The sequence below is a fragment of the Elaeis guineensis genome, chromosome 2 (assembly GCF_000442705.2).
Source record: "Elaeis guineensis isolate ETL-2024a chromosome 2, EG11, whole genome shotgun sequence".
NCBI classification, from domain to species: domain Eukaryota; kingdom Viridiplantae; phylum Streptophyta; class Magnoliopsida; order Arecales; family Arecaceae; genus Elaeis; species Elaeis guineensis.
Window position 1 is genome coordinate 6754924 of NC_025994.2, and position 17940 is coordinate 6772863.

Sequence of the window (17940 nt, forward strand, 5' to 3'; positions counted from 1 at the left end):
GGAACCATAACTTCACATTGTCAAGATCATTCTTCTATAATTAGAAACAGCTTTATTTTAATCTAGACCATTTAGGATGCCAAAATATGCCATCAAGGTGAGACCTGCCACACTGGTGTGTGTTGCAGTTTAGAGAGGCAGCAGAAAGGAGAAGTTAGAGGGTAAGGATTCCTATCAACGTCCCCAATCCATCTGAATATGGATCAGCCAAATCCATTTAAAATAGTGATTTCTATTAGTCACAAAATCTTGCAATTGTGAGCTCCATGATCTCAAGAAATCCCTTCAATGTTTCTTTCTTGATTGGTGCTATATGTACATATATATATATATATATATATATATATATATATATATATATATATATATATATATATATATATATATAGACTTAGCAATACTCAAGTGGATGTCCACTCTGATCCAGTCACATCTTGTCCAATATCAATGATTCGGGCCATTAAATATGATCATAGCCAACTAATTGAACCATCAATGTGGGACCCTTAAGTCCGGTACATACCAAACTAGATATGAGTGGAGAATCATTTGAGTAAAATCAAGTTCAGCTCTCTCTCTCTCTCCACACACACACACACACACACACACACACACACACATATATATATATATATATATATATATATATATATATATATATATATATATATATATTTATTTATTTATTTATTTATTTATTTATTTATTTATTTATTTATGTATATGTATGTATGTATGTATATATATATACATACATACATATATACATATACATATATATATATATATATATATATATATATATATATATATATATATATATATATATATATATATATATATATATATATATATATATATATGTAGATACATACATACATACACATGTATGGTTGTCTGTATGTGCGCGCACATGCACGTTCCTGTGTGTGCATGCATACATGCTCTTGCTTCAGCAGTGGGGGACAAGAACATTTAAAGCAAAATTATTTAATCATCACTCAGGTAGTAGTTGAGACACTACCTCTTTTTCCACACGCTGTTGATTGTGGACTCCCTTTGTTGTATCGTACAGGAACTTGGTGGCCAACAACTTTGTGCTTGATAGTTCTAATAACAGGTACCTTCCACTGATAAAATATCCATTAGAACTTCTACAGCACGAAATCTTTTTTCTTCTGAATTGTTGCCATTGCATTGCTGTGTCTACAGTGTTCTGCCTTTAGGATTGAATTGCCTTCAGCAAGATATACCTTGCAATCGTGGATCACCAATTTGTAAGTTGTTCTTATTGTTTCTTTATCATTAGTTGCTTCCTAAATATAATTATTGTTTCATCCACTGGTTTGCAGATTCTTCCTTTGCCATAACGTGTGGTGGTTATAAACCCATAACATCCTCTGATGGAACTGTGTATGAAATAGACAGCAAATCTTTCAAATCGGCATCTTATTATGTGACCGACCAAAAGAAATGGGCAGTTAGCAGTGTTGGAATTTTTGTGGACAACCCAAATGCTGATGATTATATACTGAGGAGTACATCTCAGTTCTCAAACACTCGAGAACCAGAGCTGTACCAGACTGCAAGGATGTCTCCATCATCATTAAGATACTATGGTCTTGGGCTTGAGAATGGAAACTACACTATAAAGTTGCATTTTGCCGAGACAAAATTCCTTGATCCACCTAATTGGACAAGTGTTGGGAGGAGGGTTTTTGACATCTACATACAGGTAAGTGTGCTCAAGTCTTTTGTATTTCAAATATACACTAATAATGAATGTGACAAGAAAATCATGCCAGAGTGATTTAAATAATGAAAATAATAATAATAATAATAATAATAATAATATATTTCATAAGCGCAACTGCTTAACATTCTTATTTGACATCTCGGAACTCATGAAAACTTTGTAAGAATAGCGATCTTTCTAATCATTTGTCTTCATAGACGGAGGATTCATCTGTTCAATAGCATCAGGGTAAAAAGCAAAAATAATATATGTGCCATTAATTTAGGAAGCATTAGGAAGCATGGGCCTTTCTACAAATAACACTTCAATATGTTAGATTAAACTTTTGATGATGAAATTTCTCATTTTTTATCAACCGTAATGGTTCACTTGAGATCAAAAATCGGCTCCTTAAAGCATGGCTTGTATAATGGTCTTTAGTCAAATTCAAGCACATCAATGATCAAAAAATGTATTAGTTAAACACTTAAACTAATAGATGGGAAAAGCAGAGATGGAGTTTTCTCAATCATTAGTGTTGAGAAAAAAAAATAGAGGAAATAATTTAATTTCAAAAGTTATATTTCTTCCAATGTATGGGTTAAAATTTAAATACAATGAGTCATAAAAAAAAGATAAGTATAACCATACAAAAGTGGTAAATATGGCTATACAAAAAATATAAACAACTATACAATAAAAAGAGAGAAATTATAGAAAAAATATTCAAAGATAGTACTACTGGTTGTGATAATTTTTTTTAATAGATTTTTTTATTTGCTGAGATTATAGTTGACCTTTGGTTGTCGTGCTTGATTCTATTTTGATTCTATCCTTCTTTAGCTTGATTCTATGAGATAATCACTCATCTTCCAACACTTCCCCTCAAATTGGTGCATAGATGTCAAGTAAGCCCAACTTGTCAATGAAAAAATTGAAAAGATGAGAGGACAGTCTTTTGATAAGTAAGTCAGCAATTTGTTGCGAAGTGGGAACAAACGGTATGCAAATAACTCCAGTTTCAATCTTCTCTTTGATAAAATGTCAGTCAACCTCCATATATTTGGTGTGGTCATGCTGAACTGAATTATGGATAATACCAATTACAGCCTTATTATCGTAGTACAACTTCATAGGTAAATTTATAGAAAGATGTAATTCACCTAGAATTCGCTGTAGCCAAAGTAACTCACAAACACCATTTGTCATGGCTCTATATTCGGCTTTAGGACTGCTTCTAGATACAACATTCTGCTTCTTACTCCTTCAAGTAACCAGATTCTCCCAAACATAAGTACAGTACTCAGTGGTGAATTTTCGATCTGTTGAAGAACCTGTCCAATCAGCATCCATAAAAGCCTATATATTCCTTTGAGAATATTTTTGAAAAAATAAATGCTTCCCAGGAGAACTCTTTAAGTACCGCAAGATCCTATAAACCGCATCAAGATATGCTTTCCAAGGAGAATGCATAAACTGACTTACTCTACTCACGGCAAATACAATATCAAATCTTGTGTGAGATAAATAAATCAGCTTCTCCACTGGTCTCTGATATCTGAAAGTATCAACCGCCTCATCTTTTTCACTATCCCCTAATTTGACATTAGAGTCAATGAAAGTATCTGCAGGTCTACACCCACTCATTTCAGTTTCTTTGAGGAGATCAAGAATGTACTTCTTCTGATTCATAACTAACCCCTTCTATGGGCGAGCAACTTCCATTCCAAAAAAATATTTCACCGTCCCTAAGTCTTTGATTTCAAACTCCTCAGCTAAGCTACTCTTCAATCATTCTATCTCAGCAATATCATTATCGGTTAGGATGATATCATCCACATACACAATGAGAACAGTAATCTTTTTGATCTCCATGCTTATAGAACATATATAGTATGGTCTTATTGTGCTTGACAATATCTCTGATTCTTCATTGATCTAGTGAATTTATCGAACCAGGCCCTTGGAGTTTGTCTAAGGCCATATAAAGACTTCTTGAATCTACAAACTCAAGAACCAAAGTCTGTCGCAAAGCTAGGAGGTGCAGCCATATAAACTTCTTCTTCTAAATTCCTATTCAAGAATACATTTTTATTGTCCAGCTGCTGTAATGGCCAATCAAGATTAACGGCTAATGAGAACAACTCCTAATAGTGTTTAGTTTGGCCACAGCTGCAAAAGTCTCCATGTAGCCAATACCATAGGTTTGTGTAAACCCTTTTGCCACTAATCTCGTCTTGTATCTTTCAAGAGAGCCATTGGATTTGTATTTAATAGTGAACATCCACTTACAACCCACTATCTTCTTTCCTCTATGGAGATCCACTACTTCCCAAATTCTGTTCTTCCCAAGTGCCCGCATCTCTTCTAACATGACTTCCCTCCCCTCTGGAACTCATAGAGTATCCTACACAGTTGTTGGAATCTCCACAAGAGAAAGATGAGAGGAAAAAGGCTGAAAAAAATGGTGATAGATTAGTATAGGATATATATTTGGACATTGGGTATTTGGTACATATTCTAATACCCTTATGAACAGCAATAGGAAGATTTAATTCATTGGGCACAATTGAAAAATTAGAATTAGAATCAGAATTGGAATTAAAATTACTTGAAGAATCTCGGTCCAGCTCTGGTTCAGACTTATGACTTTGAAGAGAAGCCTCGAACTCTTTTTCTTGAAGAACATCCTTTATAGAGTAGACTTTTCTAAAGCACCTGTTTATGTTCACTTGTCTTTCATTTTGATCATAAATATGTGGTAGAACCACAGGTTAACCTTCAAGTTCTTTATTATTTAAAATATTTGAAAGATTTTTATCAATATTTATTACAAAATTTTTACTTTCAGTATTATTTTGCTGGTTTGGATTTTTATTTTCGACAATAATTTCATTTTTGGATGCAAGTATAGAGACATCCACATGATGAAAAATAAAGAAAAAAATGAATTCATTTTCAAATATGCTAGAATTTCTCAAATCTTCTTTCTCTCTCTCCCCTTGAAGATGAGAGTTAAAATATAGAGTTTGTTCAAAAAAGAAGACATCCATTGTTATAATTTTTTTTTTTTAAATGGGGTCATAGCACTTATATCCTTTTTGGATAGGTGCATATCCCATAAATACATACTTAATGACCCTCGAGTCAAGTTTTTCATGATTTTGGTCATGATTATGGATATAAATCATACAACCAAATAGTCGAATAGGCAAACCAGAGGGTACTCAAGAGTTAGAAAAATATTTTGTGAAAATATATAAGGAAATTTTAAAATTCAAAATTTTTAAGGACATGCGATTAATGAGATACATGGCTATAAGAATTGCTTCACCCTAAAGATGTTAGGAACATTAGTTGCAAAAAAAAGAGCTCTAGTAATTTTCAAAAAGTGTCTATTTTTTCTTTATGCAATCCCATTTTGTTGTGGGGTATTAGTATAAGAACTTTGGTGAACAATATCCTTTTTCAAGAAAAATTATCCTAAAGTTGAATTAAAAAATTTTCTGCCATTGTTACTTCAAAAAATCTAAATTTTTTTATTAATTTGGGTATGAACCATAGAGTAAAAATTTTTAAAATTTTTAGTAACTTCAATTTTTTTCTTTAATAGGTACACTCAACTAATTCTAGTATGATCATCAATAAAAGATATAAGTCATTTTTTTTTTGAAACTATAGGAATCCTTAAGGGTCTCCACACGTAACTATGAACTAATGAAAAAGATTGTGTTGGCCTATATGGTTGTGAGGGAAAAACAGCCGTATGTAATTTTACCAAAGTGCAAATTTCACATTTAAATGACGATGGATCTTGATTCAAAAATAAATTTAGATACAAATGTTTTAAATAGTAAAAACTCAGATGTTCTAATCTAGAGTGCCACAATAATATTTCATGATCAATAGAAAAATAAACAAATTCTAAATAGGTATCCTGAACAAGTTTACTAGATCGTGATCCATTTTCAAGGAAATAAAGTCCTCCTCTTTCTCTAGCAATACCAATCATCCTCCTCGTTGCCAGATCCTAAAATTCACAGTGAGAATAATAAAAATTAGCACGACAATTCAGATCATAGATAAGTTTACTGATGGACAATAAATTACAGGATAATTTGAAAACATGAAGGATATTCTGGAGGGTCAGTGTGGGTGAGACCATGACAAGTCCTTTTCGACAATTGTCGAAAAAAATTCATCAACAACCTTAATTTTTTGATTGCCTGCATAGGGACTATAAGATGAAAATAATTGAGAGCAACTAGTCATATGATCTGTTGCCCCAGAGTCAATAATCCAAGGATTCTAAAAATCAAAGGAGGTATTGAATGACACAATTGAGTTACCTTGGTGGGCTAGAGAACAAGGAGTGATAGAAAATTGTGAAGATTTAAACAACTGATATAGTTACTCCAGTTGTTCTTTCGTGAAGTTAGCCGAGTCAGATTCGATCAATTTCTCTTAAGAATTATCAGTGGTGGTTTGAAGAGCTCTTCTATTGGGCTTCTTCTTCTGATTAGGAGGCTTGCCATGAATATGCTAGCAAGTCTCCTAAGTATGCCCTAGATTCTTGCAATGGTCACACCATAGCCACTTTTTCTTTTCTCCTTCTGCCTCTGATTTTCGGATTGCAAGGGCTAAACTTTCAGCTCCTGAAGTAATACGAGATGAGGATGAATGAAGCATAACCTTCCTCCAGCTCTCTTCTAGTCGGATCTCAGAGAACACTTCCCTAATAGAGGGCGGTGGCTTCCGACTCAAGATTGTCCCCTTTATCTCATCAAATTTTTGGTTCACATCAGTCAAGAACATATATATCCTATTAGCATCTTCACCCTTTTTGTGCCTTACACATTCCTCTAGATCCTTTTAACTCAACTATGTGATGTAGGTCCAACTCCTACCACAGTATTACTATCTCATTATAATGGGTGGTAACATCTCGATCTCTCTGTGTCAATCACCATAGCTTAGACTTCAACTCGAAGATTTGAAAATAATTTTTTTGATCAGAATATGTCTCCTTAACAGCATACCAGATTTCTTTCAGTGTTGAGAGAGATACTATCAGAAATTATCCTTTATGTGAGGGACAAAATCTCTTGGTGAAAGTCAAAAATCCTTTGGTAAAGAGATTCACTGAGAAATTTTCAAGGAAAATCTATTCCTTGGAATACATGATGTTAGTAAAAGTCTTCCTCAAAAATCCCTTGGTAATTACCAAGGGATCGAAAAATTTCGACAAGGGAATTTTTTTGGTGAAACTAAAGTCCATTTACCAAAAACCGACCATTTTCCAAGGAATTCACTAATCAAAATGCACTCGAAAATCCCTCGTAATTGCCAAGAGATTCTTCGAGGGAATATGCCTTGCTAAAAATTGACCAATTGGATGATTTGTGAGAAAATTATCTCTTGCAGATTTCTTAGTAATAACTCTCAACAATTCCTTAGTGATGGTTTGAGGTTCGTCAAAAGGTCTCTTGGTAATCTCTTGGTAAAGCTTTCACTTAGCATTCTATTTTTATTACAAATCTCTTAGTAAAACTTCCACTTGGAAGAGTATTTTACAAATACATTAGTAGGCTTGTACATATCCTAATTCTCAACATATCAATCACAACCCAATATTTTATAATACAAAATAATATATTAATATATTTGAGCAAACACATTTTCATAAAACTTCCATAAAACATAAATTTAGCATCCATCAAGGTTTCAATCTATAAATAAACACAACGCATCAAAACATTAAACAATTTAACTTCAATTAGTATCCAACATTAAACATAAGACTGCATCTAATAAGTTCATAACCAAGCATCAATCACATGGAGGATCAGTTGGAGGGATATCTGACTGGCTTCCTTCTTGTGGAGGAGATAACAACTACTCAAATGATATAAAATCAAGACTAGAAATAAGAGATCGCAGCATCTCTCTATATTGAGAATTCATCAAAGCCACTACAATATGCTCCTGTGTCATCTCCATAGCTCCTGGAGCAGCAGAGTAGGCAGTAGATGCACTTCCTGAAGGACCACCTGCTTGAGAAATAGAGCATGATGTAGGAGTCCTTGCAAGTATGCTGGATGAATGTATATTCGGCCCAAATTCATATGCCTTGTTCTTAAAAACACCTCCCATGGCTTCCATCCATATATTAGCATCAAATGAAGGTTGTGAATCAGTCTCTGACCCATACTTCTCTGTAAAAGCAGTCTTATATGCCTCCTGCAACCATATATTAAAAAGATTCAGACCTTTGAAAAAAAATGAATAAGCAAATATCTCTATTTTATGAATGATATACATAAAAATAAGACAAACAGAATAATAGTAATTTATCTGTTAATATAACATCCTAAATTTATAAATCTAAATATCTAAAATCTATTAGATATTTCTTAAAAAATTTGACAAAGTTTATCTTAAAATTATGACTTTCCAAAATAACAAATACATAACATGTTAATAATACGAACTAACCATTCAATTTAATGCCCAACCATTCAATACTTATTGATATACTTATGTATATGCATATGTCAATATATATTAATATATAGATATATTTAGATAAAAAATTAAGAACCTACGTTAACTTTCTTGGATTTTGTATCCACAAACTCCCCTGTCCTTTTTGTTTTATGGGTGTGATCAAAAAGCATGACAATAGTAGGTTCTGCACCATTTTCTTGCATCTACAACAAGTTATTATATCATAAATATATAATTAAATATAAATATCAATAATAATAATAAATAGTTAATAAATTACTATCCTCTTGTGCATCATAAAAGGAACAGAACCCCTTGAATGCTTGGTAATCGACCCCTCCTTTTGCTTCATTCGATTTTTTCTATCAGCTTCAGTCTTCTACTGCCACTTTCCTTAAGCCAATGCCTCTGATATAACTCATCCCATATCTCTTGCTTCATCTAACTTGGATGAACTTTGCCAATTGTGTCTGCAAGTGTGGCTTGCAAATTTGTCTCTTTTAACTTATTAATATATTTTTTCATGCCTCACTCATCATACTAGTAAGTAGATATCTATTGGTACTCATCCAGTATTTTCTGACATTATAATCTTCTACTGGAGATCATCTATATCTTGCCTGCAATACACATCAAAGACTTATGCTCTACCATTCCTCACAAAGGCCAAGCTTCTTTAAAGCACTGCTTCAATCAAACACTTATCTGACGTGATACCTCAGGCTCGACGAATCTTTCCATAAGCTATCAACCAAATTAATCATACAAAATATCAACAAAAATAGATATTAAATAAGAATAGATAATTATAAAACTTATTCATTTCTACTATGATGGAAACTTTATCTACTTCAATGGTTGGCTCAGGGGCCGACTAATTCAGACCTCTTGTACATATAGAATCAATCGAACCCATACCGTCAGACACATGAGATGAAGGATTGACAGAAGGCTCCACCACGGGCAATAAGCCATGCCCTTTAGCAAGCGAAGGTGTGTCAAATAGCCTACAGAAAGATCATTGTGGGTGTCTCCCACTATCCCCATCATGTTCATTTTGAAGCTATTATCGGGATGCATCTCTTCCTCTACCACCTCTTCGACTAAGTCTATATGCACCACCATGTGTCATTATCTTTATTCATATACAAAGATTAGATGCATATATTATATATCATGAATCTAACTGAAGATCACATATATTATTTATAATAATATAATGCAAACCCACAACATAGGTACAAATGAAATAGTCAAAACAAATATTTGATAAATTATGATCAAAATTATCCACAATATCTATAATTGAAAATAGTCCAATTTGATAGCACATTCATTGCAACAAAATTTAAATATAAAAAGCAACATTGTACAAATCAATCATTATCGCTATCAAACAATTCAAACTTATTTTTCTCCTCTCAGAGTCATCATCGTCTTTAAATTCTTCTTCCTCATCCACTACATCTTCTTTATCCTCTTCCTCTTCTATCATTGCTTCTTCTAGTCTTTGTCACAACTTATGTATCTCGTCATTATCAAGCATTTCATACTAAGAGAAATTAACTAACAAATTGGGTGCATCAAGTTCTTCATTAGCTTGAGCTACAGATGGGTTTGTGATATCATCTTGATACACATCAATAGCCAAAGATACATTATCATCATCTGTATCTATTGAAGGGATATTAAAAGAATTTCTAGCTTTAGTTTTATATACAGCCCACCAATTACGTGTCTCTCTACTATTGCATGGATAAGTGGTGTAATATACTTGTTATACTTGTTGTGCCAATACAAAAGGCTCATTAATATTCAATCATGATCTATGACGTACATCCATGAGACCATGATCATGATGCACTCATATGCCTCTCTCAGTATCATACCAATCACATCTAAATAACACAACCTTGTTTTCAGCACTATAATAAGTTAACTCCAATATCCCAGTTAACATGCCATAATAATCACGTTCAAAGTCATTGTAACAGCTTCTTTTTACATACATGCCACTGCTCATTATTTATTTATTGATGCCATATTCAAATGTGTAGAATTTAAAATCATTGACAAAATATCCTTTGAAAGCTGTAACTCCTGGATTTGGGCCTTGTGCTATATCCATAATACATCGATCAATTCTATGCCTCTCACTCTTTACCTATTTTCAAGAAATAATTATTAGGTTCATCTAACTTAATGATCAATAATAAAAAAAATATATTATATAGAGTACATTGTCGACTAACCAAATTTTTCAACCATCTTGCAAACTCTTGCTCACGTAGTCTCTCAACTTCTGCATCGGTAATATAAGGTGAACATACCCTGACATGCAACTCATATCGACTATACTAATGTTAGTCATATATAATTAATCCAAATAATTTAATATTTGATATACATTATAAATAAGAAAAATAGAATACTTACTCTATAAATGGTCCAAGTTCTTCATAGTTAAGCAACACATAAATATGTGCAGCATCATACTGCTCATCAGACATTAACCTATAAGACAGTTGTTTCCATCAGTCATTCAGGATGTGAAAAGATAGAAAGACATCCTGAAAGCCCCACATCTCCCCCATCATCATTTTGTGGGACACGAGTCAATCTTGTTTATACCTCAGGCTCAAAATAATATGAGTAAAAAGAGCTAATTTCCTCAATGATATAAGCCTTACATATTGAACCCTCGATAGAAGACTTATTTCGTGCCATGTTCTTTAAGTACAATATGTACCTGAAGAACAAATATTTTAGTAATATAAAATACGAATCTAACAAACTATATATTGGGAATAAAGAATGGCACTTCTCAAATAAATACATCATCTAAATTAATTTGGTCCTCCAACTTTTGCTTCATAAGCCAAATGAACAGGTAAGTGTTCCATAGAATCGAAGAAAGCAAGAGGAAAGATTTTCTTCAACTTACACAAGGTTTCAACAATATTTTTTTTTAAGATCTCTATATGCCTAACCTGAATGACAGTGGAGCATATATCTTGAAAAAAATGGCATAGCTCAGTTATCGCATCCTACACTAGAGGTGGCACTATATCTCGAAAAGCAATAGGGAGCAATCTCTGCATAAGTATGTAACAATCATGACTCTTTAAGCCATAGAACTTACAATCATCAATATTCACACATCGAGATATGTTTGAGGCATAGCCATCGGGAAGCTTCAATTTCTTCAACTAATTACAAACATCTCTTTTCTATTCAATAGTTACTGCATAAGAGGCTTTTGGTTTGCAAAGTCTGTCATTATATAACTTCAAGTGCAAATGAGGTCTATTGCAATATCTTTCCAAATCTTTTCTCATCTTTGCGTTATCTTTGATTTTGTCCTTAATGTCCATTATCATGTTAAAGACATTCTTGAACACATTTTTCTCTATGTGCATAACATCAAGGTTATGTCTAATTAGATTTGTGTGCCAATAAGGCAACTCCCAAAATATACTTCTTTCATCTAATTATGTTCAAGACCAAATCCAGATAGCTTTTCTGTGATATGTTGTATGCCAAATATGATATCTGGAAGCATGCATACTCTATTCAATATTTTTTTGCTAAATAATCGAGGAGGGGACACATCTCTCTCAACTTGACCATAAGAAAAAGCATCCCATTGTCTCCTGTATTGATGATCAAGGGGTAAAATTTGACGGTGGCAGTCAAAAAATGATGCTTTGCCACCACTTCTCAGGATGAATGCCTTAGTACGCTCCATACAATAAGGACATGATAATCTCTCATGTGTGCTCCATCCGGACAACATGTCATATGCAGGAAAGTCACTAATTATCCATAAAAGTGCTGCTTTCATCTAAAAATTCTGCCTTCTACTCACATCGTAAGTATTCACTTTCACTCCCCGTAACTACTTCGACTCCTCAATTAGAGGACTTGGGAATAGATCAATATTCCTATCTGGACTCTTTGGACCTGGTATCACCATATTTAAAAAAATATACTGCCACTTAAGGCACATCCAAGGAGGTAAATTGTATACCGTAATCAGAATAAGCCAACATGAATAAGATGTTGATAAATATCCAAAAGGATTGAACCCATCGGTACATAATCCCAAATGTACATTCCTTGGATCAGATGCAAAGTCAGAATGGATTCTATCAAAATGCTTCCATGCCTCACAATCACACGGGTGTGCCATAAAACCATCTGCACATCTATTTGAAGCATGCCAAGTCATATGTTGTCCTATTTTTAATGACAAAAGTAACCTTTGAAGCCCATCGGTTAGTGGAAGATATCGTAATACTTTAAAAGGAACATTCTTTGTCCTCTTACCACAATCATTTCTCTTAGGTTTCCACCGAGCATGACCACAAACACCACATTTTGTCTTCACCTCCTCTTCCAAATAATACAACATACACATATTAGGACACATATCAATCTTTAGATAGCCAAGACCAAGCTTCTCCATCATTTTTTTCATTTCATAGAAATTGTTTACTAGCTCTCATCTTCTGGTAACATACCCTTGACAATCGACAAGAGACAATCATAACAAGTTTCACTCATATTAAATTTAGACTTACAATTTAAGAGTTGCAACATCACAAATAGTTTGGTATACTTCCAACAACCCTCCCGCAATGACTCGTCCACTGCTCTCAACAAAGAATAAAATTTCTCAGCATGTGGATTTGGGGATTCATGCACATTATAACCCTCCTTATTGATGATCTCCATATTTGGTTGTATTTTGTAAATTCTGGACCAAACCCTTCTACTACCAACCTTTTATATGGATTAATATCACCTACTGAAGATTCTCTGATCTCACTATAAGCCTCACCATGCGAAGTCCACACGGTGTAGTGCTCATTAAAACCTTTATAATAAAGATGCAAAACTGCTTCATCTCTAATATAAAACTTTAGATTACGACACTTTGAACATGGACACCTAATTTTATTTCCATCCACATTATTAGGTTACTAAAATTGAGTAGTGCTAACTCCACCCAACAAAATAGAAATGCCTCAATTAACTCTATAGGCCAATGCTAATATAAATGCAGGACATCTCTACATGAGCCATATTGAAATTGAGAAGATAAATCTAACCAAGCTTAAGTGAGGACATATCTTATTATTATAAATATAACTATGTAACTTAATTATAAATGAACCATAAAATTAAAGAGGATATAAAAATTTTGTTTTTGTCAATTCTTGTATCTTTTTCTCTTTTCCTAATTAGATCATAAGATTTCTTTAGCAAAGGGTTAAATACCTTATTTGCTCTATATCTTATATAAATCTATATTATGATAGTGGATTAAATACTTTAATTTTTTTTGTAGAGGTAGAATATAATTTTTTCTATAGTGGATTAAAAATTACACTATAGAGATAGAATATAATTTTTTTCTTATTTTTCTCTGAATATAGTATCATTTTGAAATTTAAAGCACATATTCATCATTCATTATCTAAATAATTATCAGAGTATTACCATAAAAGATCGCCTCGATCTGATAGTCCTAAGTATGTCGATCATTAAAATTTGATTTCGACAATCATGAATGGTCGCATGATGATTCGATAGATAGAGATCATCGATCGATCCAAAAATTTACAACGATAATCTCGATGATATTTATATTACACTATCAAAATTTTATTTCAATCAGACATCATTATCATAATTAATTTAGTATGAGATTATTTGGATTGTTAAGTAAAAAATTAATGATCAAAAGGCCAAACGACGTCTGATTATAAAGTAATTTTTTAGATAAATAATAATTACTATTACTTTGATCATTTGTATAGTGGTGATCATAAAATTTAAATCATATATATGAACGATCTAAAACTATATATCTCTTGATTCTCATTCTTAAAGTCTTTAAGTAATTATACTTGTGCTTTTGTAAGATCTATTTAATATAAATGGTTCATATACGTACGGTTCGAATTTTATGATCACCATCGTACAAATGATCAAAATAGTAGCAAAGATCATTTATCTAAAATATCACCTTAATCGAACGTCGTTTGGCCTTTTGATTACTCATTTTTTATTTAACGACTAAAATCATCCCATGCTAAATTGATCATGATAATGATGTTTGCTTGAAGTAAAATTTTGATAGTATGCTACAAATATCATCGAGATCATTGTTATAAATTTTTAGATCAATTGATGGTCTCTATCTTTCAGATCATCATGTAGTCGTTCATGGCTGTTGAAATCAAATTTTATTAATTGACATAGCTAGAACTATCAGATCGAGATGATCTTTTATGATGATATTTTAACAATAATTATTTAGATAATGAATGGTGAAGATAGATTTTAAATTTCAAAATGATGCTATAGAGACATAATATAATTTTTTTTTATTTTTCTCTAAATATGATATATCTTTAAAATTTAAAGTCCATCTTCATTATTCATCATCTAAATAATTATCATTAAAGTATCGTCATAAAAGACCACCTCAATCTGACAGTCCTAGGTATGTCAGTCATTAAAATTTGATTTCGATGGCCATGAACGGCCACATGATGGTCCTCATTTGCTTTGTGTCTTATATGAATGCATGTTATGATAGTGGATTGAATGCCTCAATTTTTATATCATCACTATTATGTCATCACTAATACTCTCAATTTTTATAGTGTCTACAAGTGATATTTGCTTGATACTAAATTTCAATATCACTAAGAGATTTCTAAGAAAAAATCCCTCTCTAATATATTTTTTTTAATTTTAAAAAAATCTTGGCAGCACCAAGGGATTCATCTCTTGGTAAATCTCTAAGGGATATAACTTTTCTTACAAATCTTTTAGTGAAAATTATTGAAGTAATCACTTACTGATCCCTTGCAGATTACTGAGAGATTTTCAAGAGATTAACCGAGGGCAATAAATCCCTCACAAATTGCTTAAAGATTCCTCAGTAAAATTTGATTTTGAAAATAACTTAACATCCTTTGAAAATCTCTTTCTAATCCCTCCATGATTTTCTAAGGGATAGATCCCTTGGTGATATTTCTCGTTGAAAGGCTGATTTCTGATAGTGAAATAAATAGGTTTTTGCAATGGTCGGCTCCATGGAATTAAGGAGCCATGCCATAACCACTGTGTTCTCCATTGTCCAAGTCTAAAAGTTAGGATCAGTTTCAACATGCTCTTTGATACAATCTGTCAAATATCCAAACTTGGCCCGACCTTTCACGACCAACTTGATCGATTGCAACCATTCCAAGTAATTTATACCATTCAGTTTTGTGTGAATGGTAAGTGGAAGAGCAAATCCAGTAGAATAATCTACCTCGAGAGGTGTGCCAACAATAATATTACTCCTCTCTGTTGTGGCTCTGGATGTGGAATCTCCTTTGTCTCTGATTGATCCCGTCATCGCTATCTTCACCATCTTAGATCAAAAAATATTGCTGAACCAAGATCGGATTGCAACAAAAAAATAGATCGGAGATGATCAATAGCAGAACAGGAATCACGGCTCTAATACGATGTTGAGAAAAAAAAAATGGAGGGAATAATTTCAATTTCAAAAGTTGTATTTCTTCCAATATGTATGGGTCAAAATTTAAATACAATGAGCTATAAAAAAGAAAAGATAAGTATGACTATACAAAAGTGGTAAGTGTAGCTATATAAAAAAGTAAATAACTATACAATAAAAGAAGAAAAATTATAGAAAAATATTCAAAGATAGTACCGTTGGTTATGATAAATTTTGTGATAGATTTTCTTATTTGCTGAGATCATAATTGATCTTTGACTGTCGAGATCTTGGCTTGATTCTATCTTGATTCTATCCTTTTTTTGCTTGATTCTATGAGATAATCACTCGTCTTCCAACAAATAGCACAGCATTTTATAGCATTACTTAGTTCCCAGTGATCTATCAAGCAGACATATTTAAACTATCATAAAAATCAATATTTATCAATCTAAGTGATTGCAAATCTTGATATTTGTTGTATCTGTCTTGTGGATGGTTACACGAAATTACTATCTGAGTTTGTGAAATTTGCTATTATTTCAGGGTAATCTAAAGGAGAAGGACTTTGATATTAGAAAGGAAGCCGGGGGGAAATCCTTTAGAGCCATCGTGAAAGGGTTCACTGCACCAGTGACAAATAACTTTCTGGAAATTCATTTCTTTTGGTCTGGAAAGGGTACCGGCTATACGCCCCCTCCAGCCTATTATGGCCCATCCATATCAGCTATCAGTGTATATCCTTTCGGTAATTACAAAAATTCAAATTTAATAATTAACTATTACTTAAAATGTGCATATCAGCTTCTTATTTTTAAATTTACCGTCCAGACTTTACCCCTACTGTCAGCAATAAACCACCATCGACTGATTCAACAAATAAGAGGATAGGTCTGGTCGTTGGCATTGCAGCTGGTGCTGTGGCATTAGTCCTATTTACTCTTCTTGTCATGTTAATACGTAAACAGAGGAGAAGATTAGGCAAGGATGATGATGAAGGTGCAACTTCTTTCGATAGTCTGCAGAGATGTATTGACTAGTACTAGAAGTGAACTGATGATGGTAATAACTTGTTTTTATCTTTATAATGCAGATCTGTTCGAAATTAGTGCTAGACCAAACACTTTCACCTATATGGAACTGAAATCTGCTACAGATAATTTCTGTCCTAGTAATAAGCTAGGAGAGGGTGGATTTGGTCGCGTGTTTAAGGTGAGTTACAGTCCATGACATCTTTCCTTTTTTATTTTTTTCTATTTTCTTCTTTTAGAGAATATTGACGATAGTGTCAATACTCATATCAAAGAAATAATGCAAGAATTATCTAAGAGACACTTTCTGATGTTTGACATTGGAGCCTCCTCCAAACAAAAGAAGGGTGCAACCTATAATGAACCAGGACCTCATCCAAGTGGTCATTCAAAAATGTTAGTAACAAGTTATTAGTTGGGATTCTCAGTCCTACTTATGTACCCAAGATCTCATTAAGATACAACTATTGTGGAACTAAATACAAGCCAACATGGAACTTTACATTAACTCTCTATTGAAGCCTTGATGTTTAAGACTTGATATCTTTACCACGGGACGACCAAGGTGTTAGCAATCTCGTCCTAAGACAACAATGGGATAGTTAAATAAATGATTAGCATGGAGGGGCCTTGAATTTGTGACCTCGAGCAAACCTCAACTTTGATACCATCTTGTGTAACTAATTGATCCTAAAAGCATACTCTGATGGTGGGATGGGCTGATGTGTATGCAATACCTTGGCCTAAACCAATATTGAACTGGGTTTGGTCCACTTGACCGACCCAACCACCAAGGAAAAGGGGCAATTTGCATAGATTTTAAATTATGAACAAAAAAAGGAAAATTCTTAGCCAGCATGTGCTTTGCACATGCTAGGAAGAGGGATGAGCCTGATTAGGACTCATTTTTCTCCTCAACTAGAAGTTGAGTTTGAGGATTTTGATGCCTAGAGACCTCTCAAACATTGATTCTAATCCTATTTAAATTCATTCCAATTTCCCCTTCCATGCCAATTTCAATCCCCACCGCTAAACATTGCTAGAAGAAATTCTTTTTCATCTTCTTCTTCTTCCAAGAGTTTCCAACGAGTTCATTAGAATCACATCCAATCATCGCAAGAAATAAGGTAAAAATCCTTCTC

General features: G+C 33.0%; 1 protein-coding gene across 1 annotated transcript in view; it reads left to right on the plus strand.

The window, feature by feature from the left end:
• The window catches only part of LOC114913798 (probable LRR receptor-like serine/threonine-protein kinase At1g56140), a 50731-nt gene that overhangs the window by 27442 nt on the left and 5349 nt on the right, over positions 1 to 17940 (plus strand). Inside the window, exons 15-20 of the mRNA XM_073251519.1 lie at positions 1076 to 1120; positions 1213 to 1277; positions 1353 to 1735; positions 16314 to 16515; positions 16599 to 16766; positions 16861 to 16979. Coding sequence (XP_073107620.1) covers positions 1076 to 1120; positions 1213 to 1277; positions 1353 to 1735; positions 16314 to 16515; positions 16599 to 16766; positions 16861 to 16979 — 982 coding nt within the window. The remainder of the gene's footprint in view (positions 1 to 1075; positions 1121 to 1212; positions 1278 to 1352; positions 1736 to 16313; positions 16516 to 16598; positions 16767 to 16860; positions 16980 to 17940) is intronic.